Here is a 20,367-nt window from a genome sequence, read left to right on the forward strand (position 1 = left end):
TGGGAGAGTGTGTTTTTGTACTGGGAGAGTGGATTTGTATACTGGGAGAGTGGGTTTGCATACTGGGAGAGTGGGTTTGTATACTGGGAGAGTTTATTTGTATACTGGGAGAGTGGATTTGTATACTGGGAGAGTGGATTTGTATACTGAGCGAGTGGGTTTGCATACTGGGAGAGTGGGTTTGCATACTGGGAGAGTAGATTTGTATACTGGGAGAGTGTGTTTGTAGACTGGGAGAGTGTGTTTGCATACTGGGAGAGTGGATTTGTATACTGGGAGAATGGGTTTGCATACTGGGAGAGTGGGTTTGTATACTGGGAGAGTGGGTTTGTATACTGGGAGAGTGGATTTGTATACTGGGAGAATGGGTTTGCATACTGGGAGAGTGGGTTTGTATACTGGGAGAATGGGTTTGGACCCTGGGAGAGTGGGTTTGTATACTGGGAGAGTGGGTTTGTATACTGGGAGAGTGAGTTTTTGTATATTGGGAGAGTGGGTTTGTCTCCTGGGAGAGTGGGTTTGTCTCATGGGAGAATGGGTTTGTATACTGGGAGAGTGGTTTTGTATACTGGGAGAGTGGATTTGTATACTGGGAGAGTGGATTTGTATACTGAGCGAGTGGGTTTGCATACTGGGAGAGTGGGTTTGTATATTGGGAGAGTGGGTTTGTATACTGGGACAGTGGGTTTGCATACTGGGAGAGTGGGTTTGTATACTGGAACAGTGGGTTTGTATATTGGGAGAGTGGGTTTGTATTCTGGGAGAGGGGGTTTGCAAACTAGGAGAGTGGGTTTTTATACTGGGAGAGTGTGCTTGTATACTGGGAGAGTGGGATGCATACTGGGAGAGTGGGTTTGTATATTGGGAGAGTGGGTTTGTATACTGGGACAGTGGGTTTGCATACTGGGAGAGTGGGTTTGTATACTGGGACAATGGGTTTGTATATTGGGAGAGTGGGTTTGTATACTGGGAGAGGGGGTTTGCATACTGGGTGAGTGGGTTTGTATACCTGGAGAGTGGGATGCATACTGGGAGAGTGGGTTTGTATACTGGGAGAGTGGGTTTGTATACTGGGAGAGTGAGTTTGCATACTAGGAGAGTGAATTTGTATACTGGGAGAGTGGGTTTGCATACTGGGAGAGTGGATTTGTATACTGGGAGAGTGGGTCTGTATATTGGGAGAGTGGGTTTGTATACTGGGAAAGTGGGTTTGCATACTGGGTGAGTGGGTTTGTATCCTGGGAGAGTGGATTTGTATACTGGGAGAGTGGATTTGTATACTGGGAGAGTGTGTTTGTATACTGGGAGAGTGTGTTTGCATACTGGGAGAGTGGATTTGTATACTGGGAGAGTGGATTTGTATACTGGGAGAGTGTGTTTGTATACTGGGAGAGTGTGTTTGCATACTGGGAGAGTGGATTTGTATACTGGGAGAATGGGTTTGCATACTTGGAGAGTGGATTTGTATACTGGGAGAGTGGGTTTGTATACTGGGAGAGTGTGTTTTTGTATATTGGGAGAGTGGGTTTGTCTCCTGGGAGAGTGGGTTTGTCTCATGGGAGAATGGGTTTGTATACTGGGAGAGTGGTTTTGTATACTGGGAGAGTGGGTTTGTATACTGGGAGAGTGGATTTGTATACTGAGCGAGTGGGTTTGTATACTGGGAGAGTGGGTTTGTATATTGGGAGAGTGGGTTTGTATACTGGGACAGTGGGTTTGCATACTGGGAGAGTGGGTTTGTATACTGGGAGAGTGTGTTTGCATACTGGGAGAGTTGGTCTGTATATTGGGAGAGTGGGTTTGTATACTGGGAAAGTGGGTTTGCATACTGGGTGAGTGGGTTTGTATACTGGGAGAGTGGATTTGTGTACTGTGAGAGTCTGTTTTTATACTGGGAGAGTGGATTTTTATACTGGGAGAGTGGGTTTGCATACTGGGAGAGTGGGTTTGTATACTGGGAGAGTGGATTTGTATACTGGGAGAGTGGATTTGTATACTGGGAGAGTGGATTTGTATACTGGGAGAGTGGATTTGTAAACTGGGGGAGTGGATTTGTATACTGGGAGACTGGATTTGTATACTGGGGGAGTGGATTTGTATACTGGGGGAGTGGATTTGTATACTGGGAGAGTGGGTTTGCATACTGGGAGAGTGTGTTTGTATACTGGGAGAGTGGGTTTGTGTACTAGGAGAGTGGATTTGTATACTGGGAGAGTGAGTTTGTATACTAGGAGAGTGTGTTTGTATACTGGGTGAGTGGATTTGTATATTGGGAGAGTGAATTTGTATACTGGGAGAGTGGATTTATATACTGGAAGAGTGGGTTTGCATACTGGGAGAGTGGATTTGTATCCTGGGAGAGTTGGTCTGTATATTGGGATAGTGGGTTTGTATACTGGGAAAGTGGGTTTGCATACTGGGTAAGTGGGTTTGTATACTGGGAGAGTGGATTTGTATACTGGGAGAGTGGATTTGTATACTGGGAGAGTGGATTTGTATACTGAGCGAGTGGGTTTGCATACTGGGAGAGTGGGTTTGCATACTGGGAGAGTAGATTTGTATACTGGGAGAGTGTGTTTGTATACTGGGAGAGTGTGTTTGCATACTGGGAGAGTGGATTTGTATACTGGGAGAGTGCATTTGTATACTGGGAGAGTGGGTTTGCATACTGGGAGAGTGGGTTTGTATACTGGGAGAGTGGATTTGTGTACTGGGAGAGTCTGTTTTTATACTGGGAGAGTGGATTTTTATACTGGGAGAGTGGGTTTGCATACTGGGAGAGTGGGTTTGTATACTGGGAGAGTGGATTTGTATACTGGGAGAGTGGATTTGTATACTGGGAGAGTGGATTTGTAAACTGGGGGAGTGGATTTGTATACTGGGAGAGTGGATTTGTATACTGGGGGAGTGGATTTGTATACTGGGGGAGTGGATTTGTATACTGGGAGAGTGGGTTTGCATACTGGGAGAGTGTGTTTGTATACTGGGAGAGTGGGTTTGTGTACTAGGAGAGTGGATTTGTATACTGGGAGAGTGAGTTTGTATACTAGGAGAGTGTGTTTGTATACTGGGTGAGTGGATTTGTATATTGGGAGAGTGAATTTGTATACTGGGAGAGTGGATTTATATACTGGAAGAGTGGGTTTGCATACTGGGAGAGTGGATTTGTATCCTGGGAGAGTTGGTCTGTATATTGGGAGAGTGGGTTTGTATACTGGGAAAGTGGGTTTGCATACTGGGTAAGTGGGTTTGTATACTGGGAGAGTGGATTTGTATACTGGGAGAGTGGATTTGTATACTGGGAGAGTGGATTTGTATACTGAGCGAGTGGGTTTGCATACTGGGAGAGTGGGTTTGCATACTGGGAGAGTAGATTTGTATACTGGGAGAGTGTGTTTGTATACTGGGAGAGTGTGTTTGCATACTGGGAGAGTGGATTTGTATACTGGGAGAGTGCATTTGTATACTGGGAGAGTGGGTTTGCATACTGGGAGAGTGGGTTTGTATACTGGGAGAGTGGGTTTGTATACTGGGAGAGTGGGTTTGCATACTGGGAGAGTGGGTTTGTATACTGAGCGAGTGGGTCTGCATACTGGGAGAGTGGGTTTGCGTACTGGGAGAGTAGATTTGTATACTGGGAGAGTGTGTTTGTATACTGGGAGAGTGTGTTTGCATACTGGGAGAGTGGATTTGTATACTGGGAGAGTGGGTTTGTATACTGGGAGAGTGGGTTTGCATACTGGGAGAGTGGGTTTGTATACTGGGAGAGTGGGTTTGTATACTGGGAGAGTGGGTTTGCATACTGGGAGAGTGGGTTTGCATACTGGGAGAGTGGGTTTGTATACTGGGAGAGTGGGTTTGCATACTGGGAGAGTGGATTTGTATACTGGGAGAGTGGGTCTGTATATTGGGAGAGTGGGTTTGTATACTGGGAAAGTGGGTTTGCATCCTGGGTGAGTGGGTTTGTATACTGGGAGAGTGGATTTGTGTACTGGGAGAGTGTGTTTTTGTACTGGGAGAGTGGATTTGTATACTGGGAGAGTGGGTTTGCATACTGGGAGAGTGGGTTTGTATACTGGGAGAGTGGATTTGTATACTGGGAGAGTGGATTTGTATACTGGGAGAGTGGATTTGTATACTGAGCGAGTGGGTTTGCATACTGGGAGAGTGGGTTTGCATACTGGGAGAGTAGATTTGTATACTGGGAGAGTGTGTTTGTAGACTGGGAGAGTGTGTTTGCATACTGGGAGAGTGGATTTGTATACTGGGAGAATGGGTTTGCATACTGGGAGAGTGGGTTTGTATACTGGGAGAGTGGGTTTGTATACTGGGAGAGTGGATTTGTATACTGGGAGAATGGGTTTGCATACTGGGAGAGTGGGTTTGTATACTGGGAGAATGGGTTTGGACCCTGGGAGAGTGGGTTTGTATACTGGGAGAGTGGGTTTGTATACTGGGAGAGTGTGTTTTTGTATATTGGGAGAGTGGGTTTGTCTCCTGGGAGAGTGGGTTTGTCTCATGGGAGAATGGGTTTGTATACTGGGAGAGTGGTTTTGTATACTGGGAGAGTGGATTTGTATACTGGGAGAGTGGATTTGTATACTGAGCGAGTGGGTTTGCATACTGGGAGAGTGGGTTTGTATATTGGGAGAGTGGGTTTGTATACTGGGACAGTGGGTTTGCATACTGGGAGAGTGGGTTTGTATACTGGAACAGTGGGTTTGTATATTGGGAGAGTGGGTTTGTATTCTGGGAGAGGGGGTTTGCAAACTAGGAGAGTGGGTTTTTATACTGGGAGAGTGTGCTTGTATACTGGGAGAGTGGGATGCATACTGGGAGAGTGGGTTTGTATATTGGGAGAGTGGGTTTGTATACTGGGACAGTGGGTTTGCATACTGGGAGAGTGGGTTTGTATACTGGGACAATGGGTTTGTATATTGGGAGAGTGGGTTTGTATACTGGGAGAGGGGGTTTGCATACTGGGTGAGTGGGTTTGTATACCTGGAGAGTGGGATGCATACTGGGAGAGTGGGTTTGTATACTGGGAGAGTGGGTTTGTATACTGGGAGAGTGAGTTTGCATACTAGGAGAGTGAATTTGTATACTGGGAGAGTGGGTTTGCATACTGGGAGAGTGGATTTGTATACTGGGAGAGTGGGTCTGTATATTGGGAGAGTGGGTTTGTATACTGGGAAAGTGGGTTTGCATACTGGGTGAGTGGGTTTGTATCCTGGGAGAGTGGATTTGTATACTGGGAGAGTGGAATTGTATACTGGGAGAGTGTGTTTGTATACTGGGAGAGTGTGTTTGCATACTGGGAGAGTGGATTTGTATGCTGGGAGAATGGGTTTGCATACTTGGAGAGTGGATTTGTATACTGGGAGAGTGGGTTTGTATACTGGGAGAGTGTGTTTTTGTATATTGGGAGAGTGGGTTTGTCTCCTGGGAGAGTGGGTTTGTCTCATGGGAGAATGGGTTTGTATACTGGGAGAGTGGTTTTGTATACTGGGAGAGTGGATTTGTATACTGGGAGAGTGGATTTGTATACTGAGCGAGTGGGTTTGCATACTGGGAGAGTGGGTTTGTATATTGGGAGAGTGGGTTTGTATACTGGGACAGTGGGTTTGCATACTGGGAGAGTGGGTTTGTATACTGGGAGAGTGTGTTTGCATACTGGGAGAGTTGGTCTGTATATTGGGAGAGTGGGTTTGTATACTGGGAAAGTGGGTTTGCATACTGGGTGAGTGGGTTTGTATACTGGGAGAGTGGATTTGTGTACTGTGAGAGTCTGTTTTTATACTGGGAGAGTGGATTTTTATACTGGGAGAGTGGGTTTGCATACTGGGAGAGTGGGTTTGTATACTGGGAGAGTGGATTTGTATACTGGGAGAGTGGATTTGTATACTGGGAGAGTGGATTTGTATACTGGGAGAGTGGATTTGTATACTGGGAGAGTGGATTTGTAAACTGGGGGAGTGGATTTGTATACTGGGAGACTGGATTTGTATACTGGGGGAGTGGATTTGTATACTGGGGGAGTGGATTTGTATACTGGGAGAGTGGGTTTGCATACTGGGAGAGTGTGTTTGTATACTGGGAGAGTGGGTTTGTGTACTAGGAGAGTGGATTTGTATACTGGGAGAGTGAGTTTGTATACTAGGAGAGTGTGTTTGTATACTGGGTGAGTGGATTTGTATATTGGGAGAGTGAATTTGTATACTGGGAGAGTGGATTTATATACTGGAAGAGTGGGTTTGCATACTGGGAGAGTGGATTTGTATCCTGGGAGAGTTGGTCTGTATATTGGGAGAGTGGGTTTGTATACTGGGAAAGTGGGTTTGCATACTGGGTAAGTGGGTTTGTATACTGGGAGAGTGGATTTGTATACTGGGAGAGTGGATTTGTATACTGGGAGAGTGGATTTGTATACTGAGCGAGTGGGTTTGCATACTGGGAGAGTGGGTTTGCATACTGGGAGAGTAGATTTGTATACTGGGAGAGTGTGTTTGTATACTGGGAGAGTGTGTTTGCATACTGGGAGAGTGGATTTGTATACTGGGAGAGTGCATTTGTATACTGGGAGAGTGGGTTTGCATACTGGGAGAGTGGGTTTGTATACTGGGAGAGTGGGTTTGTATACTGGGAGAGTGGGTTTGCATACTGGGAGAGTGGGTTTGTATACTGAGCGAGTGGGTCTGCATACTGGGAGAGTGGGTTTGCGTACTGGGAGAGTAGATTTGTATACTGGGAGAGTGTGTTTGTATACTGGGAGAGTGTGTTTGCATACTGGGAGAGTGGATTTGTATACTGGGAGAGTGGGTTTGTATACTGGGAGAGTGGGTTTGCATACTGGGAGAGTGGGTTTGTATACTGGGAGAGTGGGTTTGTATACTGGGAGAGTGGGTTTGCATACTGGGAGAGTGGATTTGCATACTGGGAGAGTGGGTTTGCATACTGGGAGAGTGGGTTTGTATACTGGGAGAGTGGGTTTGCATACTGGGAGAGTGGATTTGTATACTGGGAGAGTGGGTCTGTATATTGGGAGAGTGGGTTTGTATACTGGGAAAGTGGGTTTGCATCCTGGGTGAGTGGGTTTGTATACTGGGAGAGTGGATTTGTGTACTGGGAGAGTGTGTTTTTGTGCTGGGAGAGTGGATTTGTATACTGGGAGAGTGGGTTTGCATACTGGGAGAGTGGGTTTGTATACTGGGAGAGTGGATTTGTATACTGGGAGAGTGGATTTGTATACTGGGAGAGTGGGTTTGCATACTGGGAGAGTGGGTTTGCATACTGGGAGAGTAGATTTGTATACTGGGAGAGTGTGTTTGTAGACTGGGAGAGTGTGTTTGCATACTGGGAGAGTGGATTTGTATACTGGGAGAATGGGTTTGCATACTGGGAGAGTGGGTTTGTATACTGGGAGAGTGGGTTTGTATACTGGGAGAGTGGATTTGTATACTGGGAGAATGGGTTTGCATACTGGGAGAGTGGGTTTGTATACTGGGAGAATGGGTTTGGACACTGGGAGAGTGGGTTTGTATACTGGGAGAGTGGGTTTGTATACTGGGAGAGTGTGTTTTTGTATATTGGGAGAGTGGGTTTGTCTCCTGGGAGAGTGGGTTTGTCTCATGGAGAATGGGTTTGTATACTGGGAGAGTGGTTTTGTATACTGGGAGAGTGGATTTGTATACTGGGAGAGTGGATTTGTATACTGAGCGAGTGGGTTTGCATACTGGGAGAGTGGGTTTGTATATTGGGAGAGTGGGTTTGTATACTGGGACAGTGGGTTTGCATACTGGGAGAGTGGGTTTGTATACTGGAACAGTGGGTTTGTATATTGGGAGAGTGGGTTTGTATTCTGGGAGAGGGGGTTTGCAAACTAGGAGAGTGGGTTTTTATACTGGGAGAGTGTGCTTGTATACTGGGAGAGTGGGATGCATACTGGGAGAGTGGGTTTGTATATTGGGAGAGTGGGTTTGTATACTGGGACAGTGGGTTTGCATACTGGGAGAGTGGGTTTGTATACTGGGACAATGGGTTTGTATATTGGGAGAGTGGGTTTGTATACTGGGAGAGGGGGTTTGCATACTGGGTGAGTGGGTTTGTATACCTGGAGAGTGGGATGCATACTGGGAGAGTGGGTTTGTATACTGGGAGAGTGGGTTTGTATACTGGGAGAGTGAGTTTGCATACTAGGAGAGTGAATTTGTATACTGGGAGAGTGGGTTTGCATACTGGGAGAGTGGATTTGTATACTGGGAGAGTGGGTCTGTATATTGGGAGAGTGGGTTTGTATACTGGGAAAGTGGGTTTGCATACTGGGTGAGTGGGTTTGTATCCTGGGAGAGTGGATTTGTAAACTGGGAGAGTGGATTTGTATACTGGGAGAGTGTGTTTGTATACTGGGAGAGTGTGTTTGCATACTGGGAGAGTGGATTTGTATACTGGGAGAGTGGATTTGTATACTGGGAGAGTGTGTTTGTATACTGGGAGAGTGTGTTTGCATACTGGGAGAGTGGATTTGTATACTGGGAGAATGGGTTTGCATACTTGGAGAGTGGATTTGTATACTGGGAGAGTGGGTCTGTTTATTGGGAGAGCGGGTTTGTATACTGGGAAAGTGGGTTTGCATACTGGGTGAGTGGGTTTGTATACTGGGCGAGTGGGTTTGCATACTGGGAGAGTGGGTTTGCATACTGGGAGAGTAGATTTGTATACTGGGAGAGTGTATTTGTATACTGGGAGAGTGTGTTTGCATACTGGGAGAGTGGATTTGTATACTGGGAGAATGGGTTTGCATACTGGGAGAGTGGGTTTGTATACTGGGAGAGTGGGTTTGTATACTGGGAGAGTGGATTTGTATACTGGGAGAATGGGTTTGCATACTGGGAGAGTGGGTTTGTATACTGGGAGAATGGGTTTGCATACTGGGAGAGTGGGTTTGTATACTGGGAGAGTGGGTTTGTATACTGGGAGAGTGGGTTTGTATATTGGGAGAGTGTGTTTGTATACTCGCAGAGTGGGTTTGTATACTGGGAGAATGGGTTTGTATACTGGGAGAGTGGATTTGTGTACTGGGAGAGTGGGTTTGCAGAACGGGAGAGTGGGTTTGCATACCGGGACAGTGGGTTTGTATATTGGGAGAGTGGGTTTGTATACTGGGATAGTGGGTTTGTATATTGGGAGAGTGGGTTTGTATACTGGGAGAGGGGGTTTGCAAACTGGGAGAGTGGGTTTGTATACTGGGAGAGTCTGCTTGTATACTGGGAGAGTGGGATGCATACTGGGAGAGTGGGTTTGCATACTGGGAGAGTGGGTTTGTATACTGGGAGAGTGAGTTTGCATACTAGGAGAGTGAATTTGTGTACTGGGAGAGTGGATTTGCATACTGGGAGAGTGGGTTTGCATACTGGGAGTGTGGGTTTGTATACTGGGAGAGTGGGTTTGCATACTGGGAGAGTGGGTTTGCATACTGGGAGATTGGGTTCGTATACTGGGAAAGTGGGTTTGCACACTGGGAGAGTCGGTTTGCATACTGGGAGAGTGGATTTGTATACTGGCAGAGTGGGTTTGTATACTGGGAGAGTGGGCTTGTATACTGGGAGAGTGGGTTTGCATACTGGGAGAGTGGGTTTGTATACTGGGAGAGTGGGTTTGCATACTGGGAGAGTGGATTTGTATACTGGGAGAGTGGGTTTGTATACTGGGAGAGTGTGTTTGTATACTGGGAGAGTGCATTTGTATACTGGGAGAGTGGGTTTGCATACTGGGAGAGTGGGTTTGTATACTGGGAGTGTGTGTTTGTATACTGGGAGAGTGGATTTGTGTACTGGGAGAGTGGGTTTGCATACTGGGAGAGTGGGTTTGTATACTGGGAGAGTTTGTTTTTATACTGGGAGAGTGGGTTTGCATACTGGGAGAGTGGATTTGCATACTGGGAGAGTGGGTTTGCATACTGGGAGAGTGGATTTGTATACTGGGAGATTGGGTTTGTATACTGGGAGAGTGTGTTTGTATACTGGGAGAGTGGATTTGTATACTGGGAGAGTGGGTTTGCATACTGGGACAGTGGGTTTGTATATTGGGAGAGTGGATTTGTATACTGGGAGAGTGGATTTGTATACTGGGAGAGTGTGTTTGTATACTGGGAGAGTGGTTTTGTATACTGGGAGAGTGGGTTTGCATATTGGGAGAGTGGATTTGCCTACTGGGAGAGTGGGTTTGCATACTGGGAGAGTGGGTTTGTATACTGGGAGAGTCGGTTTGTATACTGGGAGAGTGGGCTTGTATACTGGGAGAGTGGGTTTGCATACTGGGAGAGTGGGTTTGTATACTGGGAGAGTGGGTTTGCATACTGGGAGAGTGGATTTGTATACTGGGAGAGTGGGTTTGTATACTGGGAGAGTGTGTTTGTATACTGGGAGAGTGCATTTGTATACTGGGAGAGTGGGTTTGCATACTGGGAGAGTGGGTTTGTATACTGGGAGTGTGTGTTTGTATACTGGGAGAGTGGATTTGTGTACTGGGAGAGTGGGTTTGCATACTGGGAGAGTGGGTTTGTATACTGGGAGAGTTTGTTTTTATACTGGGAGAGTGGGTTTGCATACTGGGAGAGTGGATTTGCATACTGGGAGAGTGGGTTTGCATACTGGGAGAGTGGATTTGTATACTGGGAGATTGGGTTTGTATACTGGGAGAGTGTGTTTGTATACTGGGAGAGTGGATTTGTATACTGGGAGAGTGGGTTTGCATACTGGGACAGTGGGTTTGTATATTGGGAGAGTGGATTTGTATACTGGGAGAGTGGATTTGTATACTGGGAGAGTGTGTTTGTATACTGGGAGAGTGGTTTTGTATACTGGGAGAGTGGGTTTGCATATTGGGAGAGTGGATTTGCCTACTGGGAGAGTGGGTTTGCATTTCGGGAGAGTGGGTTTGTACACTGGGAGAGTGGGTTTGTATACTGGGAGAGTGGGTTTGCATACTAGGAGAGTGGATTTGCAGACTGGGAGAGTGGGTTTGCAGACTGGGAGAGTGTGTTTGTATACTGGGAGAGTGGGTTTGTATACTGGGAAAGTGGGTTTGCATACTGGGAGAGTGGGTTTGCATACTGGGAGAGTGGAGTTTGTATACTGGGAGAGTGGGTTTGCATACTGGGAGAGTGGGTTTGTATACTGGGAGAGTCGGTTTGTATACTGGGAGAGTGGATTTATATACTTGGAGAGTGAGTTTGTATACTGGGAGTGTGGATTTGAAGGGGATAAAAGGTAGTTGGAAGAGTGTGAGGAGGGGTATGAGTAGGTGGTATGGTGATCATTGGACACCATATAATATTCCGATGAGGAGGGAATTCTTCACTCAAAGGGAGGTAAATACTTGCAGTTCTCTATGCCAGAGGCTGTGAAACAGATTCAAAGCAGATATTGATGATTTTCTGGAGACTAATCACGCAAAGTGATTTGGAGATAGTGTCGATAAGCAGCCATGGTCTAACTGAATGTGAGAGCAGGCTCAATGGCTCAATGTGATATTGGGAAAATTCCCAATACCTGCTTCCATGTTGAAAATCCAACCATTCCATTTACTCTGTTCCTCTGTCCTCAGAAACTGCTGAGTGTTGCTGATACTTTTTTTTAGTTTCTGAAAACCTTCGCTTTGTTTCTTCATTTCTGGGTTGATGTGAATGCTATTTATTGAACAACAAAAGGCTGGAACCAGATATTGGTCCAGTGAGTCAGCCTGCAGTCCTTTCTCAGGTTCCGTGAATAAATAAATAGGTTCTGTGTTTTTGTTTTAAAATGATAAGTAGTTTTACATTGCAATGGGCTAGCTCATAAGAAGTCTGTTCAGGTAGCCAGTACCAGACAATGAACATTGGATCTGATTTTCCTGTTGGTGTCATGTTAATCTCTGCAGAGGAGAAAATTGAAATAGATTGGGTGTGGGCATGCAACCCACTGTTCCCATTAATTCTTAATTATTAATGTATCACTCTCTCTGTGCACCTAGATATCACCCTAACATTATAAAGCATCATACTCTGTGCATGACCATCTTCTCCCTGTTCGCTCTTTCAGAAAAATCCTGCTGCAGGGTGGATCAGCTGTTGATAGTGCGATTGCTGCATTGCTCTGTACCTCCCTCATCAACCCCCAAAGTATGGGCATTGGTGGAGGATCCATTTTCACCATTTACGATGCTTCGAAAGGTAATTTCCATCAATTACTTGCTGAGTGAAATGCTGTAAAATCACACGTGAGTGTCCTTGCTGTACATTTTCCTGATAGAGCTACAGCTGAGTCTGCTATAGATGGGAGAGGGTAAGGGAAGAGAGCTGGATTAAGGCAGCCTGCTCACATCCACATAAAAGCACAGTGCAGATGCTGGAAATCTGAAATAAGAACAGAGCGTACTGGACAAACTGTGTCTGAGGAGACGCTAGCAGTTAACATTTCAAGTCCAGTATGACTCTTTTCTTTGGGTCGTCTTCATTGTCCTGTTGTGAGTTGACCTGTTCTGGCATGAGGGAAAAAGGGGAAGGGGATTGGGCGAGAAGGAAGAGGCTGGCTCAGCTGTTAGTGCGGGTGCAGGTGGGGGAAAGATGGTGAGGGGTTCCACTGAATGCAGGGTGAGTACTGTAGAAGGTGGATGAGAGTGAGTAAGGGAAGATGTTGGAAGCAGTAGTGAGAATGGTGGAGTATGAGCCTTTATGGGAGGTGCATGCAGTAGCAGAGAGTGAGTGCGAAAGGAAATGGTGGCACTTAACTTCACTGCTGCTCTGTAATCTTTGCTGATTTTTGGGCTTGATTTGATTCACTTAAATCCTTATGTATGTGTTGGATTTCTGGTGATGCTGCAACCAACCTGATAATTTCCAAGGGTCCATTCTGACACACGGTTCTCAAGATCAAATCAGTATGGCCCCTTTTCTCATGGTATATTTGACTTTGGGATCTCCTTCAGGGTAGTTTCCTGCTTCCATTTTCACACTAATGTTTCACTGATTCTGAACTCCAACCCAGTTTTTTGATGAGTTGGAAAACTAGTAGCTTGAAAACAGTTTTATGCTTCATTCTTTATTGTGTGGAAAATCAGTTTCTGCTGTTGTCCACCATCTGTACTCTATGTTGGTACATCTTAAATGCCTGATAGACAACACGGTCTGTATCGCTGCCTGACCTCCCTGAGGTGATGGATAAGATGATTAAAACACACACTTCTGAGGTGAAATGTTGACGCTAATTCCTAATGTGAGTGTTTCATATCCTTGCAATAAAGATTGGTGATATATGACTTGTACACCAAATTCAGACACAAGGTGCCAAATCATACAGTATGGAAGAGGCCCTTCATCTGCACTGACAAAAAAAATCCTCTAATTCTACACTCGTCCCTCTTTCCAGCACTAAGCCCAGAGCCTTGAATTTTACGACATTTCAAGTGCTTATCTAAGTACTTTTTAAAGGTTGTGAGGTTTCCAGTCTCAACTACTCTCCCAGGCAGCAGATTTTCAAATCCCCAACACCCTCTGGGTGAAAGCCATTTTCCTCAAATCCCCTCTGAACCTCCTGCCTTTCACTTGAAAAATTATTCCTCCTTCAACTAAAGGGGACAGCTAAAGTAGCTCCAGGCTCAGCTGAAAAAAAGCCTGCCACTAGTCTTGACCTCTTTCAAAATCTGGTTTCCAAAAAGAATCCTGTATTTCACCTGAAAAGCAAGAAGAATTTCCTTGTCTGCAAGAATATTACAGAGCCTTCAACTACAATTCACCTGCATCCAAGCTCCACATGAAAGGAATTCTGCCTCACCTGAAACTGCAAACCCACACTTGGATATTGACTTAATGGACGGCAGTTTACGTGTAGTGGTCATTTAAAGTTGTCACGCTTAATGTCATTTTGGTTGATCAAGGTTTATTGTTCAAGGACTATGTTTCTCTTCTGTGTCACTATTTTTATTTTAAAATCGTTGTCAATATCATCATCATCACAAATCAGCATCAAGGACCGTAGTTCCTGCATCCCAGGCATTCTCTCCCCGTTGATTCTGGTCATGAACAAATGGTCTTGCCTTCTTCTTGGCCTTCCCTCCTGGCCTCCTCTCCCCCAGCCTGGTCTCCTGGCTTGCTCCAGCCTGGCTTTGTCTTCTCCTGGCCTGTCCCTTGCCTTGGCCTCATCTCACCCTCAAACCTTGATTAGACCCAGCCTCACTCCCAACCCATTTTCACCAGTTAAGGTCTGATCTTCCCATCTGTGCCGATGGATCTTCATCCTTTGTGAATTGAAGCTTAAACCCTGGGCTCCAGGTAGTTGTAGACATTGGTCAGTGTAGGTACTCTTTGGAGTCTACCTACCAGTGTCTAACTATTGCCACCAGATGGGGCTTAGTTATCCAAAAGTATTGTGCAGTACAGGTGAGTAGATTTTGACATAGATTGTATTTTGTTATTAGGATTTTGTTTTGTAAGTTAGTTACGAATGCAGTGTTCCATATGTAGAGTACGTTATTTCAACTTTTACACTTTTTTTCTGGGTGAGAAATGCACTGAGGGAAGTAACTCTCACTTTAACATAGATTCTGATAGGAAGACATTCTTCATTTTAAAGTTGCTTCATTTAATGTTTGGCTTTTCAGGAATGCAACCACACCTTTAAGTGAGGATTTTCTGCAAATTGTAATTGAAACTTCCTTTCTTTCTTTCATGTATGCCTGTGTGTTGGTATGCAATGCCATTTATTCTGCAGGTTGAATGCTTGTATAAATCATTTCTCTTTTGCTATAATGCCAAAGAGAACTTGTTGTGGGTCATTTAAAAATTGGATTTTACAAACAGCAGGTTTATTTAGGAGAGGGATTTCACCAAGATCTATTTTAAAAGGGAAAGAAAATTTTTTAAAAAGCACATTGCAAATCCCTCTTGTCCACGACTGTGTTAAAAACCATCATATTGTCTGTGCTTCATCTGTGACAGTGTGTGTGTGTGTGTGTGTGCGCACACCATCTCGCAGCCTGTGCTTCATCTGTGACAGTGTGTGTGTGTGCACACACCATCTCGCAGCCTGTGCTTCATCTGTGACTGTGTGTGTGTGTAGAACATCTCGCTGTTTGTATTTTGTCTGTGATTGTGCATATACAGGGCGACCCCTGTATCCACGGCTCTGGTTTCTGCAGTTTCAGTTATCCCAGTTTACCGCTGCCCAAGCATATTATAGGGAATGTTCCAGAACCAGGGATCAGGAGGCTGCTGGGAAGATATATTTCCCTTTTAAATGAATGGGCTCACTCTTATCTTCTGTTTTGGGCTTCCACAGTATGTCTTGGAATATATCCCCCATGGGTATGGCGGAACTACTGTATTGTATACCATCTTGCTGTTTGTTCTATTATCTGTGACAGTGTGTAAATAAACCACCTCACTGCATGCACTTTGTGTAACTACTGTGTCATCTCTCCCTCAGGTGATGTGACAGTAATTAATGCCAGGGAGATGGCCCCACAGAAGGTGAGGCCAGGCTTACTCAATGGGTGTGGCCCTTATCCAAAACCAGGTAAAAAAATATCGTGAATAGAAGATGGTGGCAGTCACAGATGTGAGGGTGATTCTAGGTGTAGTCCACTTCTCCCCTTCACCCCCTCCCCCAACCCCATGAAGCTAACAAGGGTAGGAAAGCCCAGGTAGAACTGTGGGTGGTGGAATGTTTAGGTGGAGCAATGGCAGGGTGGTGGGAGAACTGCAAGGGGCATAAGGTGTGTTGAAGGTTGAGGGCAGGGGTGGAAGGTTGGGGCGCAATGACTGGTGAATACTGATGTTGGGGAAAAGTGAGAAGATTGGGGAGAAGGTGGAGCAGAAACAGGAGAAGGAGAGGGGTATGAAGTTAGCGATTGGAGGATGGGAGAGAGTGTGGGGTGGGGAGGCTGAAGGTAAATGGAGTGTCAGGATGGGTGGGGGGGAGGGGTATGTGCACAGAAGGTGGTCCTGCTATGATTACAGGCTGTTTTTGTTTGTGATTCCACAACCAATCATTTAACTGAACTGGTTCTAACCAGTTTTGATGTTCCTGTCATGCCTCATTAATTGAACTCTGTCAGTTGGATGATTTCTCAGTGTTTATTATGTATGAACAGCCTCCAGTTGAGATATTTCTGACAAAAGAAACAATTCTCCCTCTGCTTACTGTATCAGAAAGGAGTTTGGGTTAGCTCAGTTGGCTGGACAACTGTCTTGTGATGTAGAGTAACACCAGCAATGTGGGTTCAATCCCTGCATTAGATGAGGTTACTATGAAGGATTCTCCTTCTCAGCCTCTCTCCTTGCCTGAGGTGTGGTGACCCTTGGGTTAAAGTTGCTACCAGTCATCTCTCTCCAATTAAAGTGCAGCCTTCTGGTAGGGATATGGCTGTTTTACTTTTACCTTTTTAACTATATCAGGGGCATTCATAATTTTAAAGCTCTCTGTTTGATCACCCTCAGCTTTGTTTATGTAAAGAAATTAGGTTGCCAGCTACTTATGCTGTCCTCCTGTATGTGTATGTTTGTGTATACTGTCACATTTCTGATACTAGCAATTCTTTTCTGCTCCTGTTCAATACCTCAGTAGCAGCCAGACAGCACACAGGATTCTCAATGTCATATAATCAAGGCTTGGTGCATGTTCAACATAAACCTCTTCATGTTTGAGATCTATTCTTTTCTAAATAATTCCGGTTCTTGCTTTATTTTCTTATGATCTTGTCAATCTGTGGTGCAACGTTCCAGTGATTTGTGTATTTGTACATTCAAATCTCTTTGCTCCTCTACCCCAACTATATTCTCCTTTGCAAAATTATATCCCCCCCCCCCCCCCCCCCCGCCGCCAGGCCCTGATCCTACATCACCCTTCAATCTCTGGTACCCAACATCCCAAGCCCACAGGATACAACACCAAACCCCCAGACTCAATGTCTCCTATCCATCCTGACCTGTGCTAAACACTTGATCAATAGCCTGCCCCTTGCAGCTACCCATCTGGCACCCATATCCTACTCAACACTTGGCACCATGCATACTTGGCACTGCAAAAATGGTACCTTACCCTGTATCCAATTGACACCTTAGCCTCTAAAGACCTGGCACCCTATCTCTATCCACCTGAGCATTTATCCACCTGGCACATTGCCTTCAACTCACTTAGCACCCTATTTACCTGGCAACATCTGCTTGGTAACCTACACTCCCAGCAGTCTGGCTTTTCTCTAATCTTACATATGTATCCTTTCATAGTGTCACCATAATATTGGCTTTTTCCATTTCAGAATAGAGCTGCTGACTATTGTGATGGTGGGTGAGGGATAGGTGACATGGTTTTCCTTCTCCAGTCTTCTTTACACTGAAGGACTTGTCAGAATGGAGATAACGCTTGCATTTTTGGACAAGCCTTGATAGGAATCTCCTGTCAGAAACATGGAGACCTCTCCCAATACATAAAAAAAACTGACAGCAGGGTGGCAATCTACGTGATTACCAACCCTTAGAAAATCCAGCTGCTTTTGTAACACAAGAGACCTAGTCATATTAGGGAGTGAGAGAGAAATACTTTAAAATGAGTGGTTTCGAGACTGGATAATGAGCACTGTTGCTGCACAGTTTTTTTTTTTCTACAGTTATAATATCAACAATCACCTGATGAAGGAGCGACGCTCCGAAAGCTACTGCATCCAAATAAATCTGTTGGACTATAACCTGGTGTTATGTGATTTTTGACTTTGTCCACCCCAGTCCAACACCAGCACCTCCAAGTCCTAACAATTACTTGTATTTATACATCCACTCAACATACTTGTTTTGCAAGAATGTTATCGATGCAGCGTCAGAGGAGGAGATCTTAGAACAAATGATAATACTTGGTCAAATAGGTACATTTTTGGAGCGGCACAGCGGTTAGCACTGCTGCCTCACAGCAAATGGGTTGACTCCTGCCTTGGGCGACTGTCTGTGTGGAGTTTGTATGTTCTCCCCGTGTCTGCATGGGTTTGCTCCCACAGTCCAAAGATGTGCAGGTCAGGTGAATTGGCCATGCTCAATTGCACATAGTGTTACGTCCATTACTCAGGGGTAAACATCGGGGAACGGGTCCTGATGGATTACTCTTCGAGGGTTGGTGTGGACTTGTTGGGCCAAATAGCCTGTTTCCGCACTGGAGTTTAATCTTTTAATCTTAAGGAGAAAGGGGGAACCAAGGGTAAGGTTTAAGGAAAGAACTGGTACAAGCAGGGACTCAGAAAGTAGAGGCTTCTGTTTAATCCAGTTTGGTTATTTTTACTGAATAACTGGAATGGTTTGCCACTGATTGAATGAACCACAAGGATGATTTGTGTATGTGTTAACTCCAGATCCAGGTGGCCAATGGGTTGCTGTTCCAGGCGAACTGAAAGGTTACTGGGAAGCCCACAAGAGATTTGGAAAATTATCATGGAAAGCCCTGTTTGAACCTTCAATACAGCTTGCACAAAAAGGATTCCAGACCCCAACATTTCTAAAGAAGCTTTTAGATAATGGATTCATTCGCAGTAGACTAAACCATTCAACACTGCGGTAAGTAAGGGCTCCACACAAGATCACATGATTGCAGTCATCTCAAAACCAACACTGAATGTAGTTATTCTATCACACAACATTTTGATCGAACACAAAAACAACAGCAGTGTCAAAAAGGACGTGCATTTCAAAATAGCCTTTAACATAGTAAAAACACTCACAAACTTCACAGTCGTGTTAGCGACCAAAAGATGACCTGAAGACTGAAGTAAACAAAGAACTATGGATACTGGAAATCTGAAACAAAAATCAAGATTGGTGCAGAAACTCAGCAGCTCTGGCAGCATATGTGGAGAGAAAGCAGAGTTAATGTTTTAGGTCCAGTGACCCTTCTTCAGAACTGATAATAACTAGGAAAAGGTGATATATATATACTGAAGATGGGATGGGGGGGAGGAGTGAGCCAGAGGTGAAGGTGGAACCCCGGGGTAAACAAAGGGATGGTTAATGGTAGACCAGGGAGAGAGATAATGACGACCATAAATGGATGAAAATGGGTTGATTGCGCAGAAAGCTGCCCATGTTGTGACAAGACCTGGCACATAAGGGTAGATAAAGGACATGGAAGAAGGTGTTCAGACCCTAAAATTATTGAACTCAATATTGAGTCCTGAAGGCTGCAGGATGCTCAGGTGGAAAATGAGATGCTGTTTTTCTCCCATGTTCCCTAGCCAACATTTCTTTCTCGGGCCTGCTGCTGTGCTTCAGTGAGACGCAGCCTAATCAGGAGGAACAGCACCTCATTTTCTGCTTTAGTTTTACAAAACCCTGGTTAGACCCACTTGGAACACTGACAACAGATCTGGGCACCAAACCTTAGGAAGGATATACTGGCCATGGAGAGAGCGAGCACAACATAGGTTTACGGAATGATACCTAGACTTCAGGGGCTAAATTATGAAAAGAGTTATATAATCAGACCTCTTTTTGTAGAATTTAGGTTTTAGAAGGTTGTTGGGTTGGTGGAGGTTGCATACATAAGGGGCAGTTGCTCAGTGAAACAGAATTCATTCTCATTCCATGCCCCCCCACCCCAGTACTTCACACAATACTTTGGTCTCTGTAAGACGGGTGATATATCCCTCTTGCCTTTATCATTTCTCATCCCTACCCAAACCACTTCCACATCTTCATTTCCTGAACTTAGAATGGAGGAACAGAAGTAGGCCATTCAGTCCCTTAATCCTGTCCTGTCATTCAGTGGAGACTATGGCTAATCTACGGCCTAACTCCATATACCTGCCTTTCACTCATGTCCTTAGTTGTATTATCTCAGCTTAAAAATTAGCAACTGACGTGGCATCAACTGCCATTTATGGAAAAGAGTTCCAAACATTTCCCACCCTTTATGTGTAGAAATGTTTCCTAACATCTGTCCTGAACAGTCTGGCTCAAATTCTCAGACTATGTGTCCTAGTTCTAGACTCTCCAAACAATGGAAATAGTTTATCTTTATCTACCCTGTCTTTTCCTGTTAATGTCTTAGAGATTTCAATCAGATCACCTTTAACTTTCTAAATTCTAGAGAAAACAGACCTAATTTGTATTATAAAACAAAGAACTATGGATGATGGAAATCTGAAACAAACCAGAGAGTGCTGGAGAAACTCAGCAGGTCTGGTAGCATCTATGGAGAGAGAACAGAGTTAATGGTTCTAGTCTAGTGATCCTTTTTCACAAATTTGTGTCTCTCCTCCTCTCTCCCTATTTTGTCAATGCCGTTGTTCATTAAGAGAATGACCCCTCCACCTCTCCCTAGCTTCTTGTCCACCCTAAATGCCATATGCCCTTCA

General features: G+C 44.9%; 1 protein-coding gene across 2 annotated transcripts in view; it reads left to right on the forward strand.

Annotated features, from left to right (window-relative positions):
* LOC122562431 (glutathione hydrolase 5 proenzyme-like) overlaps positions 1 to 20,367 on the forward strand; it is a 121,761-nt gene that overhangs the window by 63,613 nt on the left and 37,781 nt on the right. For both annotated transcript variants that reach the window (XM_088000241.1, XM_088000240.1), the window contains exons 2-4: positions 12,078 to 12,208; positions 15,459 to 15,548; positions 18,370 to 18,571. In XM_088000241.1, the coding sequence (XP_087856367.1) occupies positions 12,078 to 12,208; positions 15,459 to 15,548; positions 18,370 to 18,571 (423 nt within the window). The remainder of the gene's footprint in view (positions 1 to 12,077; positions 12,209 to 15,458; positions 15,549 to 18,369; positions 18,572 to 20,367) is intronic.

This window comes from Chiloscyllium plagiosum, unplaced genomic scaffold, assembly GCF_037043375.1.
Source record: "Chiloscyllium plagiosum isolate Xiang-an unplaced genomic scaffold, Cpla_swu_hap1 HiC_scaffold_24, whole genome shotgun sequence".
Taxonomy (NCBI): domain Eukaryota; kingdom Metazoa; phylum Chordata; class Chondrichthyes; order Orectolobiformes; family Hemiscylliidae; genus Chiloscyllium; species Chiloscyllium plagiosum.